This window comes from Aethalodelphis obliquidens, unplaced genomic scaffold (assembly GCF_003676395.1).
Source record: "Aethalodelphis obliquidens isolate GAN/ISIS:26980383/991018 unplaced genomic scaffold, ASM367639v1 scaffold59, whole genome shotgun sequence".
NCBI lineage: Eukaryota > Metazoa > Chordata > Mammalia > Artiodactyla > Delphinidae > Aethalodelphis > Aethalodelphis obliquidens.
Window position 1 is genome coordinate 189,596 of NW_020838003.1, and position 21,641 is coordinate 211,236.

Below are 21,641 nucleotides of genomic sequence, written 5' to 3' on the forward strand. Positions count from 1 at the left end.
ACACAGTTGGAGCAATTAACTGCCCTAGTTAGCATGCTATGGGACCTCCAAAGAGGCATGTACCTCTCTACTTAAGGAGGCCAGAGAAGATCTGTTTGAGTGAAATCTTGAGGGAAGAGTGGGTGTGGCAATATAAGGAATGTCAAACATGTTAAAGTTTATCCAGAGCCAACAAGGGTGAAGCAAGCGCAGGAAAATAATATCAGCAAAGTGGGGAGGGTTTAGATCAGGAATGATCTTAAGGAGCTTAGATTGTATACCAGGTATAGGGAAGGCAACCAGGGTTTTCAAGAATCAGTGTGACATAATTAGATCAACCTTCAGAAGATTAAGTTACTCATTCTAGCTGCTGGAGTTAGAATAGATTAAAAATAGAGGCATGAAAAACAGGTAGGAGTCCTTTGCAATAACACAGGCAAGAAAAGATGAAAATTTCAATTAAAGCAAAGAGGACAAATTCAGGGTCAGATATGAGAGAAATTTAGAAGAAAATCTGAAAAAAAAGCATGAAAATTGGAACAAAGTGTGGACAAAGTCATAGACGGTCAGCAAAAGCAAACAACGAAGTAGTTTCAGCAATTCTATTAAGATATTAAAACTCTAAATAGACACAAAATATGATAAGCTCCTCTAGGGTAGGCCTCTTGAGTTCTACTCCACAGTATACACAAGGAACACAACTTTGCTGTTAGTAGATCTTCATTAAAAAGATATAACATAATAAAAAAAGATAATTATCAAACTATTCATCAAAATAGTCCTTCAACATGTTTTATTTTCTATTATAAAGGTAACACATTCATTACAGACTACTTGCAAATGCAGAAAAATAGAAAATTGGAAAAATACATCCATATTTCTACCACCCAAAGAAAAGTGCCATTGTTTGATCTTGATTAAATATATTGCTTAAGGGGACTTCCCTGGTGGCGCAGTGGTTAAGAATCCACCTGCCAGTGCAGGGAACACAGGTTCGATCCCTGGTCCAGAAGATCCCACATGCCACAGAGCAACTAACCCTGGGTGCCACAACTACTAAGCCTGCGCTCTAGAGCCCACGAGCCACAACTACTGAGCCCACACGCCACAACTACTGCAGCCCACGTGCCTAGAGCCCGTGCTCCACAACAAGAGAAGCCACCGCAATGAGAAGCCTACGCACGGCAACGAAGAGTAGCCCCCACTCGTTGCAACCAGAGAAAGCCCACATGCAGCAATGAAGACCCAACACAGCTAAAAATAAATAAATTAAATAAATAAATTTAAAATATATATATATAGCTTAAGCTAAATATATTTCTTTAGAGTGCATTGTACTCTTAATAAGAGTATTGCATTAAGAGTAGTGCTCATAAGAGAGGTGGCCAGATGTTAAAAGTAGGAAGACCCTGAACTCACCTTCTCTGACAGACATACCAAAATTTCAACTAATTACAGAGCAGCAACCTATGAGAACAACCTGAAGACTAGCAGGAAAGATTTTCCACAACTAAATACATAAAGAAGGAATCACGAGATGGGTAGGAAGGGTAGAGAGGCAGTATAGTCAGGACCCACACCCCCCGAATCTGGTGACCCACAAGCAAGAGGAATATTTTAATCATAGAGGTCCTTCCCCAAAGTGTGAGGAGGCTGAGCATCACATCAAGCTCCCCAGCCTGGTTGTCATGCACCAGGAAGACAAGACCTCAGCACTTCTGGCTTTGAAAACCAGCAGGGCACATGTTCAGGAGAGCCAGAGGGCTATAGGAAGCAGACTTGACTCTTAAAGGGCACTTGCAAAATCTCACATGTTCCAAGTCCCAGCAGAGAGGTAGTACTCTGAAATAAGCCTGGATCAAACTGGTGATCTTGGAGAGCCTCTTGGTGAGGCAGGAGGCAACTGGGACTCCCCTTGGAAGTGAAGATGTTGGCAGCAGCCATTTTGGGGGAGCTCATTCTACTGTGATAACAGCATTGCTGATAAGTTCCACCCTGGAATCCTCCCTGCAGTTTATTAGCACCGGGGACCCAGTCCTGCCTCACAGCTGGCCACAGCAGCTACAGCATAAGGCACAGCCTTGCAGCCAACTGGGCCAGGGGTCAGCTCCTCCAACCAGCACACCCACAGTAGTCAGCCCCACCACAAAAGAACGTCACACACAGCCCATATGGGGGGGCACCCCTAGAGCATATAGCTCTGGTGACCAGAGGGTAGCATGCTGATGGGCCCCATAGGATTTCTTTTACACAAGGCTACTTCTCTAAGATCAGGAAATGTAGGGAGTTCCTTGGTGATCTAGTGGTTGGGATTCGGCACTTTCACTGCTGTGACCCAGGTTCAATCCCTGGTCAGGGAACTAAGATCCCACAAGCTGCACTGCATGGCCAAAAATAAAATAACAATAAGAATAGGAAGTGTAACCAACCTACCTGACACATAGAAATAAACATAGAGAATTGAGCAAAATGAGGAGACAGAGGCATATGTTCCGAACAAAGAGGCATAACCTCAGAAAAAGAACTAAATGAAGTAGAGATAAGCAATCAACCTGATAAAGGGTTCTAGGTAAGACCATAAAGACGCTCACTGAACTGGGGAGGAGAACGGATGAACACAGTGAGAATTTCAACAAAGAGTTAGAAAACATAAAGAGGAACCAAACAGAGCTGAAGAATAGAGTAACTTAAATTTAAAAATACACTAGAAGGAATCAACAACAGTAGATTAGATGATACACAGAAATGGATCGGTAATCTGGAAGACAGAGTAGTGGAAACTGCCTAAGCTGAACAGAAAAAAGAATTTTAAAAAATGAGGATATTTTAAGAGACCTCTGGGACAACATCAAGCATACTAACATTTCCATTACAGGGATCCCAGAAGGAGAAGAGAAAGAGAAAGGGGCAGAAAACTTATTTGAAGAAATAATAGTTGAAAACTACCCCAACCTGGGTAAGCAAACAGATATTCAGGTCCAGGAAGCACAGAGTCTCAAACAAGATGAACCCAAAGAGGTCCACACAAAGGCACATTAAAATTAAAATGCCAAAAATTAAAGATAAAGAGAGAATCTTAAAAGCAGCAAGAGAAAAGCAACTAGTTACATACAAGGGAACTTCCGTAAGGCTATAGCTATAAACTGACTTTTCAACAAAAACTTTGCAAGCCAGAAGGAAAAAAAAAAACAAAACTACAACCAAGAATACTCTACCCAGCAAAGTTATCATTCAAACTTGAAAGAGAGATAGAATTTAACAGACAATGAATAGCTAAAAGATTTCAGCACCACTAAACCAGCTTTAAAAGAAACGTTAAAGGGACTTCTCTAAGCCAAAAAGAAAAGTCTACTACTAGAAATATAAAAAATACAGGGAGAGGAAGCAAGATGGCGGAGTAGAAGGACGTACTCTCACTCCCTCTTATGAGAACACCAGAATCACAACTAGCTGCTGGACAATCATCGACAGGAAGACATTGGAACTCACCAAAAAAGATACCCCACATCCAAAGACAAAGGAGAAGCCACAATGAGACGGTAGGAGGGGCTCAATCACAGTAAAATCAAACCCCATAACTGCTGGGTGGGTGACTCACAGACTGGAGAACACTTATACCACTCCACCCACTGGAGTGAAGGTTCTGAGCCCCACGTCAGGCTTCCCAACCTGGGGGTTCAGCAACGGGAGGAGGAATTCCTAGAGAATCAGACTTTGAAGGCTAGTGGGATTTGATTGCAGGACTTCAACAGGACTGAGGGAAACAGAGACTCCACTCTTGGAGGGCACACACAAAGTGGTGTGCGCATCGAGACCCAGTGAAAGGACTAGTGACACCAGGGGAGACTGAACCAGACCTACCTCCTAGTGTTGGAGGGTCTCCTGCAGACGCGGAGGGTGGCTGTGTCTCACCATGACGACAAGGACACTAGCAGCAGAAGTTCTGGGAAGTACTCCTTGGTGTGACACCTCCCAGAGTCTGTCATTAGCCCCACCAAAGAGCCCAGGTAGGCTCCAGTGTTGGGTTGCCTCAGGCCAAACAACAAACAGGGAGGGAACCCAGCCGCACCCATCAGCAGTCAAGCGGATTGAAGTTTTACTGAGCTCTGCCCACCAGAGCAACAGTCAGCTCTACCCACCACCAGTTCCTCCCATCAGGAAACTTACACAAGCCTCTTAGATAGCCTCATCCACCAGAGGGCAGAGAGCAGAAGCAAGAAGAACTACAATCCTGCAGCCTGTGGAACAAAAACCACATTCACAGAAAGAGAGACAAGATAAAAACTCAGCGGGCTATGTACCAGATGAAGGAACAAGATAAAACCCCAGAAAACAACTAAATGAAGTGGAGATAGGCAACCTTCCAGAATTCAGAATAATGATAGTGAAGATGATCCAGGACCTAGGAAAAAGAATGGAGGCAAAGACTAAGAAGATGCAAGAAATGTTTAACAAAGACCTAGAAGAATTAAAGAACAAACAAACAGAGATGGGTCTTCCCTGGTGGCGCAGTGGTTGAAAGTCCGCCTGCCGATGCAGGGGACATGGGTTCATGCCCCGGTCCGGGAAGATCCCACATGCCGCGGAGCAGCTAGGCCCATGGCCGCTAAGCTTGCGTGTCCAGAGCCTGTGCTCTACAACAGGAGAGGCCACAACAGTGAGAGGTCCGCGTACCCCCCCCCCAAAAAAACACAGATGAACAATACAATAACTGAAATGAAAACTACACTAGAAGGAATCAATAGCAGAATAACTGTGGCAGAAGAACGGATAAGTGACCTGGAAGACAGAATAGTGGAATTCACTGCTGTGGAACAGAATAAAGAAAAAAGAATGAAAAGAAATGGAGATAGCCTAAGAGACCTCTGGGACAACATTAAGCGCAACAACATTCGCATTATAGGGGTCCCAGAAGAAGAGAGAGAGAAAGGACCAGAGACAATATTTGAAGAGATTATAGTCGAAAATTTCCCTAACATGGGAAAGGAAATAGCCACCCAAGTCCAGGAAGCACAGTGAGTCCTATACAGATAAACCAAAGGAGAAACATGCCAAGACACATAGTAATCAAATTGGCAAAATTAAAGACAGAGAAAAATTACTGAAAGCAGCAAGGGAAAAACGACAAATAACATACAAGGGAACTCCCATAAGGTTAACAGCTGATTTCTCAGCAGTCACTCTACAAGCCAGAAGGGAGTGGCATGATATACTTAAAGTGATGAAAGGGAAGAACCTACAACCAAGATTACCCTACCCGGCAAGGATCTCATTCAGATTCGATGGAGAAATCAAAAGCTTTACAGACAAGCAAAAGCTAACAGAATTCAGCACCAACAAACCAGCTCAATAACAAATGCTAAAGGAACTTCTCTAAGTGGGAAACACAAGAGAAGAAAAGGACCTACAAAAACAAACCCAAAACAATTAAGAAAATGGTCATAGGAACATACATATCAATAATGACCTTAAACATGAATGGATTAAATGCTCCAACCAAAAGACACAGGCTTGTTGAATGGATACAAAAACAAGACCCATAGATATACTGTCTACAAGAGACCCACTTCAGACCTAGGGACACATACAGACTGAAAGTGAGGGGATGGAAAAAGATATTCCATGCAAATGGAAATCAGAAGAAAGCTGGAGTAGCAATACTCGCATCAGATAAAATAGACTTTAAAATAAAGAATGTTACAAGAGACAAGGAAGGACACTACATAATGATCAAGGGATCAATCCAAGAAGAAGATATAGCAGCTATAAACATATATGCACCCAACATAAGTGCACCTCAATACATAAAGCAACTGCTAACAGCTCTAAAAGAGGAAATCGACAGTAACACAATAATAGTGGGGGACTTTAACACCTCACTTACACCAACGGACAGATCATCCAAAATGAAAATAAATAAGGAAACAGTAGCTTTAAATGACACAATAGACCAGATAGATTTAATTGATATTTATAGGACATTCCATCCAAAAACAGCAGATTACACTTTCTTCTCTAGTGTGCAAGGAACATTCTCTGGGATAGATCACATCTTGGGTCACAAATCAAGCCTCAGTAAATTTAAGAAAACTGAAATCATATCAAGCATCTTTTCTGACCACAACGCTTTGAGATTAGAAATAAATTACAAGGAGAAAAACGTAAAAAACACAAAGACATGGAGGCTAAACAATACATTACTAAATAACCAAGAGATCACTGAAGAAATCAAAGAGGAAATCAAAAACTACCTGGAGACAAATGACAATGAAAACACGACAATCCAAAACCCATGGGATGCAGCAAAAGTAGTTCTAAGAGGGAAGTTTATAGCTATACAAGCCTACTTCAAGAAACAAGAAAACTCTCAAATAAACAATCTAAACTTACACCTAAAGGAACTAGAGAAAGAAGAACAAACAAAAGCCAAAGTTAGCAGAAGGAAAGAAATCATAAAGATTAGAGCAGAAATAAATGAAATAGAAACAAAGAAAACAATAGCAAAGATCAATAAAACTAAAAGCTGGTTCTTTGAGAAGATAAACAAAATTGATAAACTATTAGCCAGACTCATCAAGAAAAAGAGGGAGAGGACTCAAATCAATAAAATTAGAAATGAAAAAGAAGTTACAACAAACACTGCAGAAATACAAAGCATCCTAAGAGACTACTACAAGCAACTCTATGGCAATAAAATGGACAACCTGGAATAAATGGACAAATTCTTAGAAAGGTATAACCTTCCAAGACTGAGCCAGGAAGAAACAGAAAATATGAACAGACCAATCACAAGTAATGAAATTTAAACTGTGATTAAAAGTCTTCCAACAAACAACAAAAGTCCAGGACCAGACGGCTTCACAGGTGAATTCTATCAAACATTTAGAGAAGAGCTAACACCTACCCTTCTCAAACACTTCCAAAAACTGCAGAGGAAGGAACACTCCTAAACTCATTTTATGAGGCCACCATCACCCTGATACCAAAACCAGACAAAGATACTACAAAAAAAGAAAATTACAGACCAATATCACCGATGAATATAGATGCAAAAATCCTCAACAAAATACTAGCAAACAGAATCCAACAACACATTAAAAGGATCATACACCATGATCAAGTGGGATTTATCCCAGGGATGCAAGGATTCTTCAATATATGCAAATCAATCAATGTGATACACCATATTAACAAATTGAAAAATAAAAACCATATGATCATCTCAATAGATGCAGAAAAAGCTTTTGACAAAATTCAACAAGTTTTATGATAAAAACTTTCCAGAAATTGGACATAGAGGGAAGCTACCTCAACATAATAAAGTCCATATACGACAAACCCACAGCAAACATCATTCTCAATGGTGAAAAACTGAAAGCATTTCCTCTAAGATCAGGAACAAGACAAGGATGTCCACTCTCACCACTATTATTTAACATAGTTTTGGAAGTCCTAGCCACGGCAATCAGAGAAGAGAAAGAAATAAAAGGAATACAAATTGGAAAAGAAGAAGTAAAACTGTCACTGTTTGCAGATGACATGATACTATACATAGAGAATCCTAAAAATGCCACCAGAAAACTACTAGAGCTAATCAATGAATTTGGTAAAGTAGCAGGATACAAAATTAATGCACAGAAATCTCTTGCATTCCTATATACTGATGATGAAAAATCTGAAAGAGAAATTAAGGAAACACTCCCATTTACCACTGCAACAAAAAGAATAAAATACCTAAGAATAAACCTACCTAGGGAGACAAAAGACCTGTATGCAGAAAACTATAAGACACTGATGGAAGAAATTAAAGATGATACCAACAGATGGAGAGATATAACATGTTCTTGGATTGGAAGAATCAATATTGTGAAAATGACTATACTACCCAAAGCAATTTACAGATTCAATGCAATCCCTATCAAATTACCAATGGCATTTTTTACAGAACTAGAACAAAAAATCTTAAAATTTGTATGGAGACACAAAAGACCCCGAATAGCCAAAGCAGTCTTGAGGGAAAAAAACAGAGCGGGAGGAATCAGACTCCCTGACTTCAGACTATACTACAAAGCTACAGTAATCAAGACAATATGGTACTGGTATAAAAACAGAAACATAGATCAATGGAACAAGATAGAGAGCCCAGAGATAAACTCACACACCTATGGTCAACTAATCTATGACAAAGGAGGCAAGGATATACAATGGAGAAAAGACACTCTCTTCAATAAGTGGTGCTGGGAAAACTGGACAGCTACATGTAAAAGAATGAAATTAGAACACTCCCTAACACCATACACAAAAATAAACTCAAAATGGATTTGAGACCTAAATTTAAGACCGGACACTATAAAACTCTTAGAGGTAAACATAGGAAGAACATTCTTTGACATAAATCACAGCAAGATCTTTTTTGATCTACCTCCTAGAGTAAAGGAAATAAAAACAAAAATAATAAAAAAAATTTAAAAATGGGACATAATGAAACTTAAAAGCTTTTGCACAGCAAAGGAAACCATAAACGAGATGAAAAGACAACCCTCAGAATGGGAGAAAATGTTTGCAAACAAATCAACGGACAAAGGATTAATCTCCAAAATATATAAACAGCTCATGCAGCCCAATATTAAAGAAACAAACAACCCAATCCAAAAATGGGCAGAAGACCTAAATAGACATTTCTCCAAAGAAGACATACAGATGGCCAAGAAGCACATGGAAAGCTGCTCAACATCACTAATTATTAGAGAAATGGGAATCAAAACTACAATGAGGTATCACCTCACACCAGTTAGAATGGGTATCATCTGAAAATCTACAAACAACAAATGCTGGAGAGGGTGTGGAGAAAAGGGAACACTCTTGCCCTGTTGGTGGGAATGTAAATTGATACAGCCACTATGGAGAACAGTATGGAGGTTCCTTAAAAAACTAAAAATAGAATTACCATCTGATCCAGCAATCCCACTACTGGGCATATACCCAGAGAAAACCATAATTCAAAAAGACACATGCACCCCAATGTTCACTGCAGCACTATTTACAATAGCCAGGACATGGAAGCAACCTAAATGCCCATCGACAGACGAATGGATAAAGAAGTTGTAGTACATATATACAATGGAATATTACTCCGCCATAAAAAGGAACGAAATTGGGTCATTTGTTGAGACATGGATGGATCTAGAGACTGTCGCACAGAGTGAAATAAGTCAGAAAGAGAAAAACAAATATCGTATATAACGCATGTATGTGGAACCTAGAAAAATGGTACAGATGAACCGGTTTGCAGGGCAGAAGTTGAGACACAAATGTAGAGAACAAACGTATGGACACCAAGGGGAGAAAGCCGCAGGGGGTGGGGATGGTGGTGTGATGAATTGGGAGATTGGGATTGACATGTATACACTGATGTGTATAAAATGGATGACTAATAAGAACCTGCTGTGTAAAAAAAAATTAAGTTAAAATTCAAAAAAATAAAATAAAATATAAATAAATAAATATTATGAAAGAAAATATCTCACACACATAGACTGAAAGTATGTGAATGGAAAAGGTATTCCATTCAAATGGAAACGAAAAGAAAGTTGGGGTAGCAATACTTACATCAGACAAAATTGACTTTAAAATGAAGACTGTAACAAGAGACAAAGAAGGACATTTAGTATGATAAAGGAATCAATCCAACAAGAAGATGTAACAATTGTAAATATGTATGCATGTATGCACCCAACATAGGAGCACCTAGATACATATAATGCAAATATCAACAAACATAGAGTGAAAGTTTGACAGTAATATAATAATCGTAGGGGACTTTAACACCCCACTTACATCAATGGACAGATCCTCCACACAGAAAATCAATAAGGAAATACTGGCCTTAAATGACACGTTAGACCAGATGAACTTAATAGCTATTTATAGAACATTCCATACAAAAACAGCAGAATACACACTTTTCAAGTGCACATGTAACATTCTCCAGGATAGATCACGTGCTAAGCCACAAAATAAGTTTCAATAAATTTAAGACTACTGAAATCTGAAAAAGAATATCATCCCTTCCCAAGTGGTATCTTTTCTCTGATCACAGTTCTAAGAAGCTTAGGCTAAAAGTACATCCATGACATTGATATTTTAAAAGTTTGTAATATATTCTAAGTGTCCATTCTTAAGATCCCCTAAGGGTTTCAAAAACCCAAACATGAGGGCTTCCCTGGTGGCGCAGTGGTTGAGAGTCCGCCGGTGCAGGCGACATGGGTTCGTGCCCCGGTCCGGGAGGATCCCACGTGACGCGGAGCGGCTGGGCCCGTGAGCCATGGCCGCCGAGCCTGCGCGTCCGGAGCCTGTGCTACGCAACGGGAGAGGCCGCAACAGTGAGAGGCCGCAACTGTGAGAGGCCCGCGTACCGCAAAAAAAAAAAAAAAAAACCACCAAACATGAAAAACTAAAAACAAAATGCAAATAAAGTTGAAAAACACCTCTTGCTTTATTTTACAGGAAAATTAATAGTATTTGATTCTTACAGTGGTTTGGATTTCGTCCCTTTAAGACAGTATAGGCAGATGCTCTGTGCATTTTCATAAAGGAGCAGCATGGTTAGGCTTGTTTTTTGAATCTTAGCGTCCCTAAATGTATGTAGCAGTTGAATCAGCCCTTTATGTCACTAAAGGTTATGTAGAGCTGTGATTATAATATTGATCCAAAAGCTAAAAGCATAAGAAACTAGGAACTTGGAGTATCATCCACCTTTAAAGAAAATGCCCATAAATAGCCTTGCCTGTAAATGTTAAAGGACTCATATTTCAGTTGATTTTCTATATTCATTGCACTGCCACTTAATGACATAAAGCATAAACAGAACTGTTTTAAAAGTAAAGAGGCACAAAAACCCCAGTATACTGCAAGATTCCACAGCATGTCAATGTTTCTAATACCTGTAGGTAACCTGGATAACTAGAAAGGAGAAATCTGGCGATTTAAACTAGAAAACATTTTATACTTTGTTAACTTGGTGACTCCCTTGGCTTTTACTGCCCTTCCTCAAGAGTGATTTGTGTGGAGTCTGTTTTCTTTTCTTCTACCTACAATGGAATAAGTGTATATTCTTGTTAAATTCTTTACTGAAAAATTTCAAAACACCTGTGTGAAGGAACCTGACAAGAATACAATGATGCTTGGAAATTTCTGCATGCCAAAACAAGGTAAAAGGCCAGTTAAAGAATCACTTTGCTATCCCGCAGAAATTAACACATTGTAAATCAACTATACTTCAGTTAAAAAAAAAAAAAAAGATCCAGTTAAGGTTGGGTATTAAAATCATATATCTGTAATGCTTTAGTTTTTCTCTTCAAGGTATTATACAGCTTGTAATTCCTAAAAGGCAAGTATGTTTTTTTATCAAGACTCTCGCCCTGAGAGAGACTGAAAAGACCCAACAAAATTCCAAAATGCTAAAGATATGACGAAAGAGCTCCCCCCAGCAATTCTGTTTTTATTACTGTAAGTTATATGTTGTTTTACTAAAATGATAATACATAGCTAATAATAATTATTTTCCCCTATTCCAGAACTGGAATCCAGGCTCAGAGAACAAATAACTTACTCAAGTAGGCTGTAGCACTGGAATCAACAGGTCATGGAAATGCCAGAAACTGAAAAACTACTAAGAAATTTTCTGACTCCTTGAAGTTAGCTTCTTGTGAACACCTCCTTTTAAAATGTTTTGTTTAAAAGACTTGGTGAAAGATAGTATTAGACGTGTCACGGTAATTTCTTGTAATTTCAAGAGTCATTTTCAGAGGATAACAACAATAAAAAGGTTTACTTTTCCTTTCAGAGAAGCATAACTTCCTCTACAGAGGGAAAGACAGACCAGAGAAAGAAGGAAAAGCAGGTGTTCAAAATGTTACACAACAGTGATTTTTAATTATGAGTCAACATGGATTCCATGCCAGCATTTTGCAACCCGAACACAAAGCTAATTACCTAGGAAATACGAGGGCACGTTCATAGAATCTAGAGTTAAGGAATAACGATAGTAACTGGAAATTGTCTCTATTACAGAAGGAAATGTTTATGGGAATTACTGGATCAGTAATCGTCGATTCAACTATTCAAAATAAAGCAACAGTGGCCAATTACTAGTGAGACACAGGCACTATGAAAGTGAAAACTGTCGCCCTGTAACAGACGCCTGTCACATAAATTCTAAGCTGTTTGGTTTAAAACGTATTCATGCGCACGCGGAACCCCGGAAAACCAGGGAGTTAAAGTCAGAGCAAATACAAGATTTCTATACAGGGCACATGACAGAGAACAAAGAGGTGGGGGAAGGAAGACACCCACCCCTGGTGTCTCACATAAAAAGCTCATAAATCAAAACCGTGAATGAACGGTTATAGTGTATGCAAGGCATAGGGTACAGTTTAATACGGGAGGGGTGGGGGGAGCAGGTTCCTTTTAAAAATTAGCTTTCGCCTCTTCAACCCAGGTCTTTGTGCCTCCGTGCTACCGATGAAGCTGGGCGGTTGCACAGAAAAGCGCCGCTAGATATTTGGCCAGGTCTCCCACCGTTCAAGCACCGGGGGGTAAACACACCTGACCGCTTAGGAGGGCCGTGCCGGGGGCCGGTAAGGACCAGGCACTGGGCACCGTACCCTCCCCCAGGGTCGGGAGTGAGCTCAGCGCCGCCGGAGCCGAGCGGAATGTGGGAAGTGGGAAGAGGAGGAGGCCGCCCCCTAGGGGAGCCGCGCCGCAGGCTGGGGGCCGGGGCGGGAGGGGCAGGCGGGAGGAGGCGGCCGGTAGGGAGACCGCGCCGTCGGGCGGGGCCGTCCCTTCAGCTGGCTCGGACCCCGGCGGGGCGGGCAGTAGACGGAACGGCAGAGCCCAGACGCCGGCCCGTAGCCAAGGAGAAAGGTGGCGGTGGCGCGGACGGGACGGGGCGGCGGCTCCCCGCCGTGACCCTCTGCTCCCCTGCCCAGGCCCGGGTGCGAGGCGGCGGCGGCGGCGAAGGAAGGAACGAGCATGGCTGAGACCTCGCCGCCGCCCACTGCCGGCGCGGAAAGTTGCAGCGAGGAACCGGCGAGGGGCGGGAAGCAGCGGCTGGAGGAGCCGCGCCGCGCTCCAGCCGGGGGCGCGGACCGAGAGGACGAGGCGGGGCCGCCGCTGGCCTCCCCCGCGGGGCAATCGGAGCCTGGCTCGCCGGTGGCTGCCCCCTTCTTCCTGCTCTACCCGGGCGATGGAGGCGCCGGCTTCGTAGCGCGCCCGCCGCCGCAGCAACAGCGCGCCTGGAGGACCCCGCCGTCGCCGGGCTCCCCGCTGCCCTTCCTGCTGCTGAACTACCCGAGCGGCGGCGGCGGCGGCGGCAAACACCGTGAGTAGCGGCCGGGAAGGGGGATGCCGGTGGGGAAGGGGGGCCTCGGCCGGGAAGGGCCAGTCCGGCTCCGCAAAGCTCCGCCTCCTGCTGGCTCCCCGAAGCTGAGCAGGGCCCCGAGCCAACGGGGAGACTGGGCGCTGGGGGCGGCTCTCGGGAAGCTCCCATCCGGGGGCGCAGGGGGGCGGCCGCGGTCCGGGCGCCGGACTGTTTACCTCCTAGTCTACCAAGGCCGCAGGCTCCCGCCCGGCCTCCTCTCCCCTCCCGGGCCGGGCGCTCGTCCTCGCCAGCCTCCCACGTGCTCGCCGGGTCCCAGCCCCGGGTCTCCGGTGGGAGCCCTCCCTGAAGGAATGGAGGAGGGGGCGGTGTCCGGAGACCCGGCAGCCCAGCTGTCCCGCCTTCTGCGGGCTCCCAGCGCCGCTGCGGTCGATAGGTGTGGCTGCTGCGCCGCCGCCGCCCGCGTGGCCTCGGTTGGACCACTAAATTTTTTACTAGCGTTCACTCCACACCCGTAAATATCACATATCCGTCCCCCACAATGGGAAGAGAAATCAGGAACTGTGCGCGAGATGACGAGAAGGGAAAGTGTGGCTTTAGGAGGGCACTTCCCAGGATAATATCGTTTGATAGGAAGAGGCCTCCACCTTTTAAAAGCACTATCACCGGAGTCCTCTAAATGCAGCGCACCGCACTTTGTGCTGTATCAGTCAACAAATGTCTAGTGCAACCTGCTGTGAGCGGGGCCCTAGAGTAGACAATGTGTATAAAAGACTTGAAGAATATTAAATCTGGTTTAAAAAGACAAGATCTTAGAGTATGAAAATGTGACTGAAGATACAAGGCATGATATAAATGCCTAATACTTTGCTGTATGAGTTCTGAAAAGGGAAATTTGCCTAAGGTGAAAGGGAATCAATCGATCAATCTGTCTCTGTCTGTCTCTCTCTGAGACACAGCTAGAGGTTTCTTGTTTAGCACGAAAGCAAACCTTTTAACTGTTCTGCACTGCCAAGAAACCCTGACTTTGCCTTTTCTGCCCCTGATCCGTCCCCTAGAAAAAGGTTAACATTAGTTGAATACTTTCTATGTGCATGTGCTGTGATTATCATAGTTAATCGTCACATCTCTGTAAGCCAGATATGCCACTTTTTCAGGTGAGGAAGCTGAGGATCAATGTGATTAAGTGATTTGTCCTAAGTAACAGTGTGAGAGAAAGAATGAAGTTGACCCAGATTCTTTGCCTACGGAGCCCATGTTCTTTAAGTGAATAGCAGACGTCCAAAACTGTGATTGGATGGTTCCTCCCTAGATTAGGGTCCATTGGATTCAGCTGGAGGTAATCCTTTGTTAGCTTCTCTTTATTACTTACCTAGAATGGGGGCCAACACTGATCATAGACCTAGAGTCTTAGTAAAGTCATAGTTTGTTGCAGTAATCCACTAATTTCCAAAAGAGAGTGTCTAATAATGTCAGAAATGAGTCTTTTGATAAGCAGAGGAGGTAAAGATAAGAATATTCGCAACACTGCTTTTCATTTTCTAAGGCATCTGCTTTCTACTTTGTTCTTTAAGCACAGCCTCTCTTTTTCTTCCTAAGAATTTCTATTTTTGTGTAATCTGCTTATTAACCAGTCATTATAGGATGAAGAAGACCCTCCTCTCACTTCTTCATAACTCTGTAACAGTTGTGGTAGAAGTTGTGATATAGAAAATTTTTTCAACTGTTGGCAAGTATCAGTTATGGGAATTATCTGAATTTCAGGTGGTTTATTTGATTCCTTCTTCATATTAAGGGTTGACTTTATTTATTTTTAAGTATTGTCTGAAAATTGGGGCCTTAGCATGATCAAGATCAGCAACGGAGAACTTAAAGCTAAAGTTTCGTAACTGTGATCCCTTGGTCCTTACCTTACAACAGTAGCAGATGTATGGCATGATTTGTTAGCATATAAAGTTCTAATAGTTCGTCCTGGTCTTTAATTTCTGAAATAGTTTATTGGTGTGTGAGTACTCAGAAAATTTACTGGGAAAATACACGTGTCCCACTTACACTGTTTTTAAAGACCAGTCACTGAGGACAGTTCATATTGTCAAAGATCACTGATACTTATTTTATTCAACTATAAAACTGAGTTAAAGTAGTTTTTGTCTTGTACTGTTTTTATTTTTACCTGTTATTTTTATATGTACTTTAGAACACACATACTTGCAAAAAGGAATTCTCTGGATATTAATAAAAATACTTCCTTGTTGCTGCTCTGTAGAGTCAGTGCAATATTGCTTTATATGATGTACCTGGATATCAGAACTAGGGTTGTCCTGATGACTCATTTGAGCAACCTGAGACCAGCAGTTTTTCAAAGACTTCTCATTTCAGTTAGCAGGGCAGTACTTAGACTCAGCCTCAACAGCTAATGAACATTTGCCTCCTCAACACTGAATTTTTAACTCTCGCTGATGTACTTGCCAAAAGTGTATAATATATAATCATTTTGATAGACTGTTTATTAAGGCATTATTATCTCTTCATTTTAGAAGTCTTGACTGTACTCAGAGATTTTAAAATTAACCTTTACATTTGAGTTTAGAAGATTTGTTATAAATGACACCGATGAAGAACAGCAAAAATGTGTGCAGAGGAGGTAGCCTAAACCTTTCAGGGTTCATGACATGTAAGGTTTCAGTGTAAAATCTTGCAGGATATAATGTCCGTGAAACATGCAGCGAGCTTAAATGCAATATGAAAGGTTTCTGATGTGCCTTGTTGGATTATGTCACTCTCTGACTCTGAGTGCTGGTAATCTGCTAAATTTTTATGCTCCTAGCTTTTAAATCTCAAATTTCTACCATGGCTTTTTTTAAGTAAAAATCACAAGTAGCACATGGATCTGTTCTCACTATTTAAATGTTTTATAATGCAAAAGTACATTGAGCACAAAGTGACTTTCCTCTTTGTGGGCCCCCAAACCCTCCTCTCCCCCACCCCCCATCACCACCACAATTTATTATCAGAGACTACCACTTTTGAGTTTGGTGAGTTTTCTTCCAGAACTTTTGCATGCATTCACAGAGATGTATGTGTTCGTATTTCGTGGGGCCATTTCCCCCTTGGTGTATGACCGTCCATTCCAATTTCTCATCAACTCTATAAGAAGGAGCTACTTGCATGCCATGGTCCAATACTTTTGAAACCAGGTCCCCCTAAAACTGAGTTCTTCTGCCAAGTTTATGATTAACCTCTCTATTCAAAACTCTATTTCCGGGCTTCCCTGGTGGTGCAGTGGTTAAGAATTTGCTTGCCAATGCAAGGGACACGGGATCAAGCCCTGGCCCGGGAAGATCCCACATGCTGTGGAGCAACTGAGCCCGTGCACCACAGCTACTGAGACTGAACTCTAGAGCCTGCAAGCCACAACTGCTGAGCCCACGTGCCACAACTACTGAAGCCTGCCCGCCTAGAGCCCGTGCTCCACAACAAGAGAAGCCACGACAATGAGAAGCCCGCACACCGCAACGAAGAGTAGCACCCGCTCACCGCAACTAGAGAAAGCCCGCGCACAGCAACGAAGACCCAACGCAGCCAAAATATATAAATTTATATTAAAAAAAACCAACAACTCTATTTCCTTTCTTGTCCCATACCTGTTCCCCTCAGGATTGAGGAGTATCAAAGTAAAGGGGGCATTGAAACCAAGCAGGACCCTGTGGGACTTTCCCAAGTACAAAAGTCCCATTTCTTATTTGTAGAAAAAAAGGCTTTAGACTCCTAGGCCTTCCCTGAGTTCCAAAGAGCAGATGCAAGCAGTCAGTGAAGAGGACAGTAGTGTCACAGGACTCCTGGTTTCTCCTGAGGGGATATAGATAACAATCTGATGCATATCTTTTTTTAATGAATATTTAGATTTATGAATCAGTAGATTACTTCAGTTCTTTGTGATTTTTTATTTTATTTTTTTATTTTTGCTGTGTTGGGTCTTCGTTTCTGTGCAAGGGCTTTCTCTAGTTGTGGCAAGTGGGGGCCACTCTTCATCGCGGTGTGTGGGCCTCTCACTATCGCGGCCTCTCCTGTTGCGGAGCACAGGCTCCAGACGTGCAGGCTCAGTAGTTGTGGCCCACGGGCCCAGTTGCTCCGCAGCATGTGGGATCCTCCCAGACCAGGGCTTGAACCCGTGTTCCCTGCACTAGCAGGCAGATTCTCAACCACTGCGCCACCAGGGAAGCCCCTGATGCATATCTTTGAGTTGCTCTGTAGAGACTAAGACCCCCATCCAGGTGGACGATGGCCACTACATGCTGACCACAAGCAAGGTAGACCCCAGACTGGTTGGAACCAGAAGTTTGAGATTCCTGAAACATCAGCCTGTTACCTCACCACCAACCAATCAGAAAAAGGTCCACGAGCTGATCACGCATCCTACGACCCTCTCCTCTAAAACTGTCTTTAAAAACCCTTGCCTGAAAGCCATCCAGGAGTTCGGGTCTTTTGAGCATGAGCTGCCCATTCTACTTGCTTGGCACCCTGCAAATAAACCCTTACTTTGCCACAAACACCTGCTATCAGAGTTTGGCTTTCTGTGCCAAGGGCACACCAGCCCTTGCTCAGTAACACCTAATGCATTCCTTTTCCATCCTAACTTTAGAAGTCATCTTGTGAGTGGACAGAATGGACAAGAGATGGCTTCTCCTTGGTGTTGGAGGGAAGAGGCACCTCTGCCATTTGCATGGTTATCAGCTTCTATTGACAGTTCTTTTCCTCTTTCAACTCTCAGAGCTACCACAAACATTTATATTTAAAGCAATGCCATACAAATAGCCCACATCTCTGCCCTTGTCTTTTCTCTCCCAAATACAGCAGTGTACCAAAAAAGAGTCCACTCACAAAGTAGCAGCTTTCTTTCTGTATTTGTATGTGCTATTTTGAGATAGGAGAGCTAGGAAAGGAATAGAAAGAAGGGGGAAACAGGTCTTGGGAAGGACCGGAAGCGTTACAGTGACTACCCACGTCAAAGTTGAGTATACTTAACAGTGAATGCCTTGGTTGAGCCCTGGAAAGTGCAGAGAATGAGGCTTCTAGAAGCATTCACTGTTTCTCATGGATGCTCTTTAAGAGTCCATGATGTGGGGAATGAGTGCTCTCATTTACATATGAACCCAGGAATGTGTATTTAAGAGGAGAAAATCAATTTTAGGTTCACAGTTTCATACACACACCTACAACAGAAAGATATATATGTATTATATAGGTATATGTGCGTATATACATTATTTGTATGTGTATGTATGTATTTATTCATTGACTTTATTCTCCATGGGTATTTCTATTATTATGTCTCTCTCTTTCTTCTCTTTTCATTGTTTAATAGTACTCTAGAAAACATTATACCTGATTAGGAGTTGAATACACATTAATCAGTTCATCTGCTGTGTGCTTTTTAAACTTTGAAAAGACAAAAGTCACTTTTTTTGGATTTGTAAATGTAGAGGCATCAGCTCAAAATTGGGAGGTGTGCAGGGGAAGGGTTGAACCATCAGAACCAAAAAGTTTTGAGCATTCACCTCACATGAGTAGGTTTTAGCTTGATGTGTGACTTTTTAGAAGACAGCATTTTGTTATAATTAATGTAGAGCAGTGCCTTCATTTACAGTATTGTGATTCACAAATCTGTCAGCCATCAGCTCTTTTCCAGCTGTGTTCAGAATGCAAAGAGCCACTTTCTGATTCATTAAATGCTGTTTTGTCTAATAGCAGAAGTAAAGGCCCATAAGAAAAGGGGGGAAACCCTCAGAAACGTAGCATCTTCGGTGTGTAATTGTAGATTAGTGACTACCAGAGACCTGTAGTTTAGCCCTTAAGAGTATCTAAATGCAGGTGGGTCCTTTTCCACACACAGCTGAAATAACCTGGGATCTTGAGCATCTAAGGTCCTGGGAGCTGGGTCATACCCCCATTTCCCACCTCATGACTAAGCTTGCTGTCTGCTGCTTGCCTTCCTGATTTTGCTCTTATCACCACTGCTGCCTAAACTGTCAACAGTTTGTCTTCCCAGCCAATTGCTCCCCTTCTCTTCTGCCTGCTTTCTTTTGTGTTACCTCCTCTTCTGGCCTGGCATTATCAAAAAGTCCTGTTATGCTTCTTATTGACAAAGCAACAGTTTCAGAATATTAGATGTAATTTTTGAGTCTTTGTTTTGGCTGCTCTGCTATTGATAATCATGGGTTCATTCTTTCAGAAGTTTTCTTTTTTCTTAGTTCTCATCTTAGCTTCATTCTGGACACTAGAGGATCCTAAAAGGTTCTTCATTAGATAACAGAAATTTTACTGTAGTTCTGTAACCCAAACAATTATGAATAAAGAATGTGACTAGTAAGATAGTAATGGTACTTAGTGGCTACATTTATAGAATATTTTTATGTTCTAGGCAGGGAGGCACAAACTTCACATGTATCAGTACTTATCAATTTGGGGGGTTATATTTATAAGAGGTATTTCTTAGAATTTCCATTAGATGGAAGAGCTAGTGCATAAAACTACTCACTTAACAATGAAAGCTGAAAAGAAAAAAATGGGGAGGAGTAGTTCACATAGAATTCATATAGGTAGGTGCAACATACGTTTTTCATCAGAGTATTTGATTCAGTCTTTTAGTGATATCTAAGCTATTATGAAATAAATTCTGTTAGAGTAACCTTGGATTTAGAAGATTATTCTGGAGATGTAGATTCTTTGGTTTTAGGAAAAGTCTTATCTCAAACTTTAGCACACATCAGAGTCACCTGGAGGTCCTGTTAACACAGATTTCTGTCCCTGTCCCCAGAAGTGTTTTTTGTTTATTTGGTTTTTGTTTTTATGTTTTTACTGATATATATAATTGACATATTTTTAAAATTATTATTTTATATTGGAGTATAGTTGATTAACAATGTTGTATTAGTTTCAGGTGAACAGCAAAATGATTCAGTTATACATATACATGCATCTATTCTTTTTCGAATTCTTTTCCTATTTAGGTTATTACAGAATATTGAGCAGAGTTCCCTGTGGTATACAGTAGGTCCCTGTTGGCTATCCATTTTAAATATAGCAGTGTGTACATGTCAAACCCAAACTCCCTAACTATCCTTTCCCCTCAACCTTCCCCCCGGTAACCATAATTGACATATTGTGTTAGTTTCAGGTATACAACATAATAATTCAATATTTGTATATATTGCTTTTTTTTAACTGAAGGACAGAGAATGAATTCATATTCCTCAATAGTCTGAGTATCCAAAGCTCATGTTGTTAATCACTGTGTACTCCCTCACCAAGGCCTTAAAGAACCCAGTTTGGGTAGAAGGCAGTAAAAAAGTTCTTGGGTGGGAGAGACAGCAGAGGAAAGGTGGCAAAGAAGGCAACTTTTCAGACTGAAATAATAGTATTGGCTTCAAAACATGTTCACCTGACTGTATTTTGTCTCTCATCTTTTCCCTTTTTTGTTTGACTTTTAACAGAAACCTATGTGTTAAACAGGTAAAATTTTATCAAGAAGCTGAGAACATATTTTTCTAGTGTATGTTATAGGTAGTAGAAAGTCTAGGTGGATGATGATGAGCGTTTAGCCAAATTAACTGGATGAAATAATGATAATTCCTTGTTGGCTAATATTTTTGAAAATTCCTTAAATAATGAAACAAGTTGCATAAAAGATATGCTGCTTCTCTATCATTACACAATAAGTAACCTGTAGCCATCATAAATAAAAGTAGAATCCCATTTTAAGGAACTTTGCAGAACATCACAACTTACATTTCTACACAAACCTTATTAACATTATAATTTCTTCCTACAGTGCGACGTGGCTCAAGTATGAGCTTTAAATTTTATTTTGGGAAGTTAGTAGTATACCATAAGCATAAAGAATTGCTTTGAAATTACGTGAAAAGAAATGCTTTTAGAGTTACAAAGGCAGTGGTACTTGAGAGGGTACCTATCAATACTGTCATGCCCTCTACTGTAGCTATGTTTGAATAATTGTGAAAAGTTCATAGTCTTCCTAAAACATAACAGATCAGGAATCAAGGGCTGCTGGGCCAAGATGATATTCCTCTTTGCACAACCCATCTTAGTGAGTGTCTGGTTCTAGACTTGCTCCATACGGAATGGACATGACACTCAGCATGTGTCAGAGGGAGTGTCGTGGATGGTGGGGCAGAGGCGGGAAAGTCTGAAACCTCATGATCCATAAGGAAAGGAGAGATTAGCAGACTGTGACAGCAAAAGGCATGTAGAAAGCGGAAGAACC

At 41.7% G+C, this 21,641-nt stretch overlaps 1 protein-coding gene across 8 annotated transcripts in view; it reads left to right on the forward strand.

The window, feature by feature from the left end:
• Positions 1-12,810: 12,810 nt before the first annotated feature.
• Positions 12,811-21,641, forward strand: part of RUFY3 (RUN and FYVE domain containing 3) — an 84,646-nt gene continuing 75,815 nt past the window's right edge. For 4 of the 8 annotated variants that reach the window (XM_027087658.1, XM_027087659.1, XM_027087663.1 and 1 more), the window contains exon 1: positions 12,816-13,360. In XM_027087658.1, the coding sequence (XP_026943459.1) occupies positions 13,012-13,360 (349 nt within the window). In that variant the 5' untranslated portion in view covers positions 12,816-13,011. Of the gene's footprint in view, positions 13,361-21,641 lie in introns of all 8 variants that reach the window. The other 4 variants (XM_027087662.1, XM_027087665.1, XM_027087661.1 and 1 more) reach the window with 4 other exon arrangements.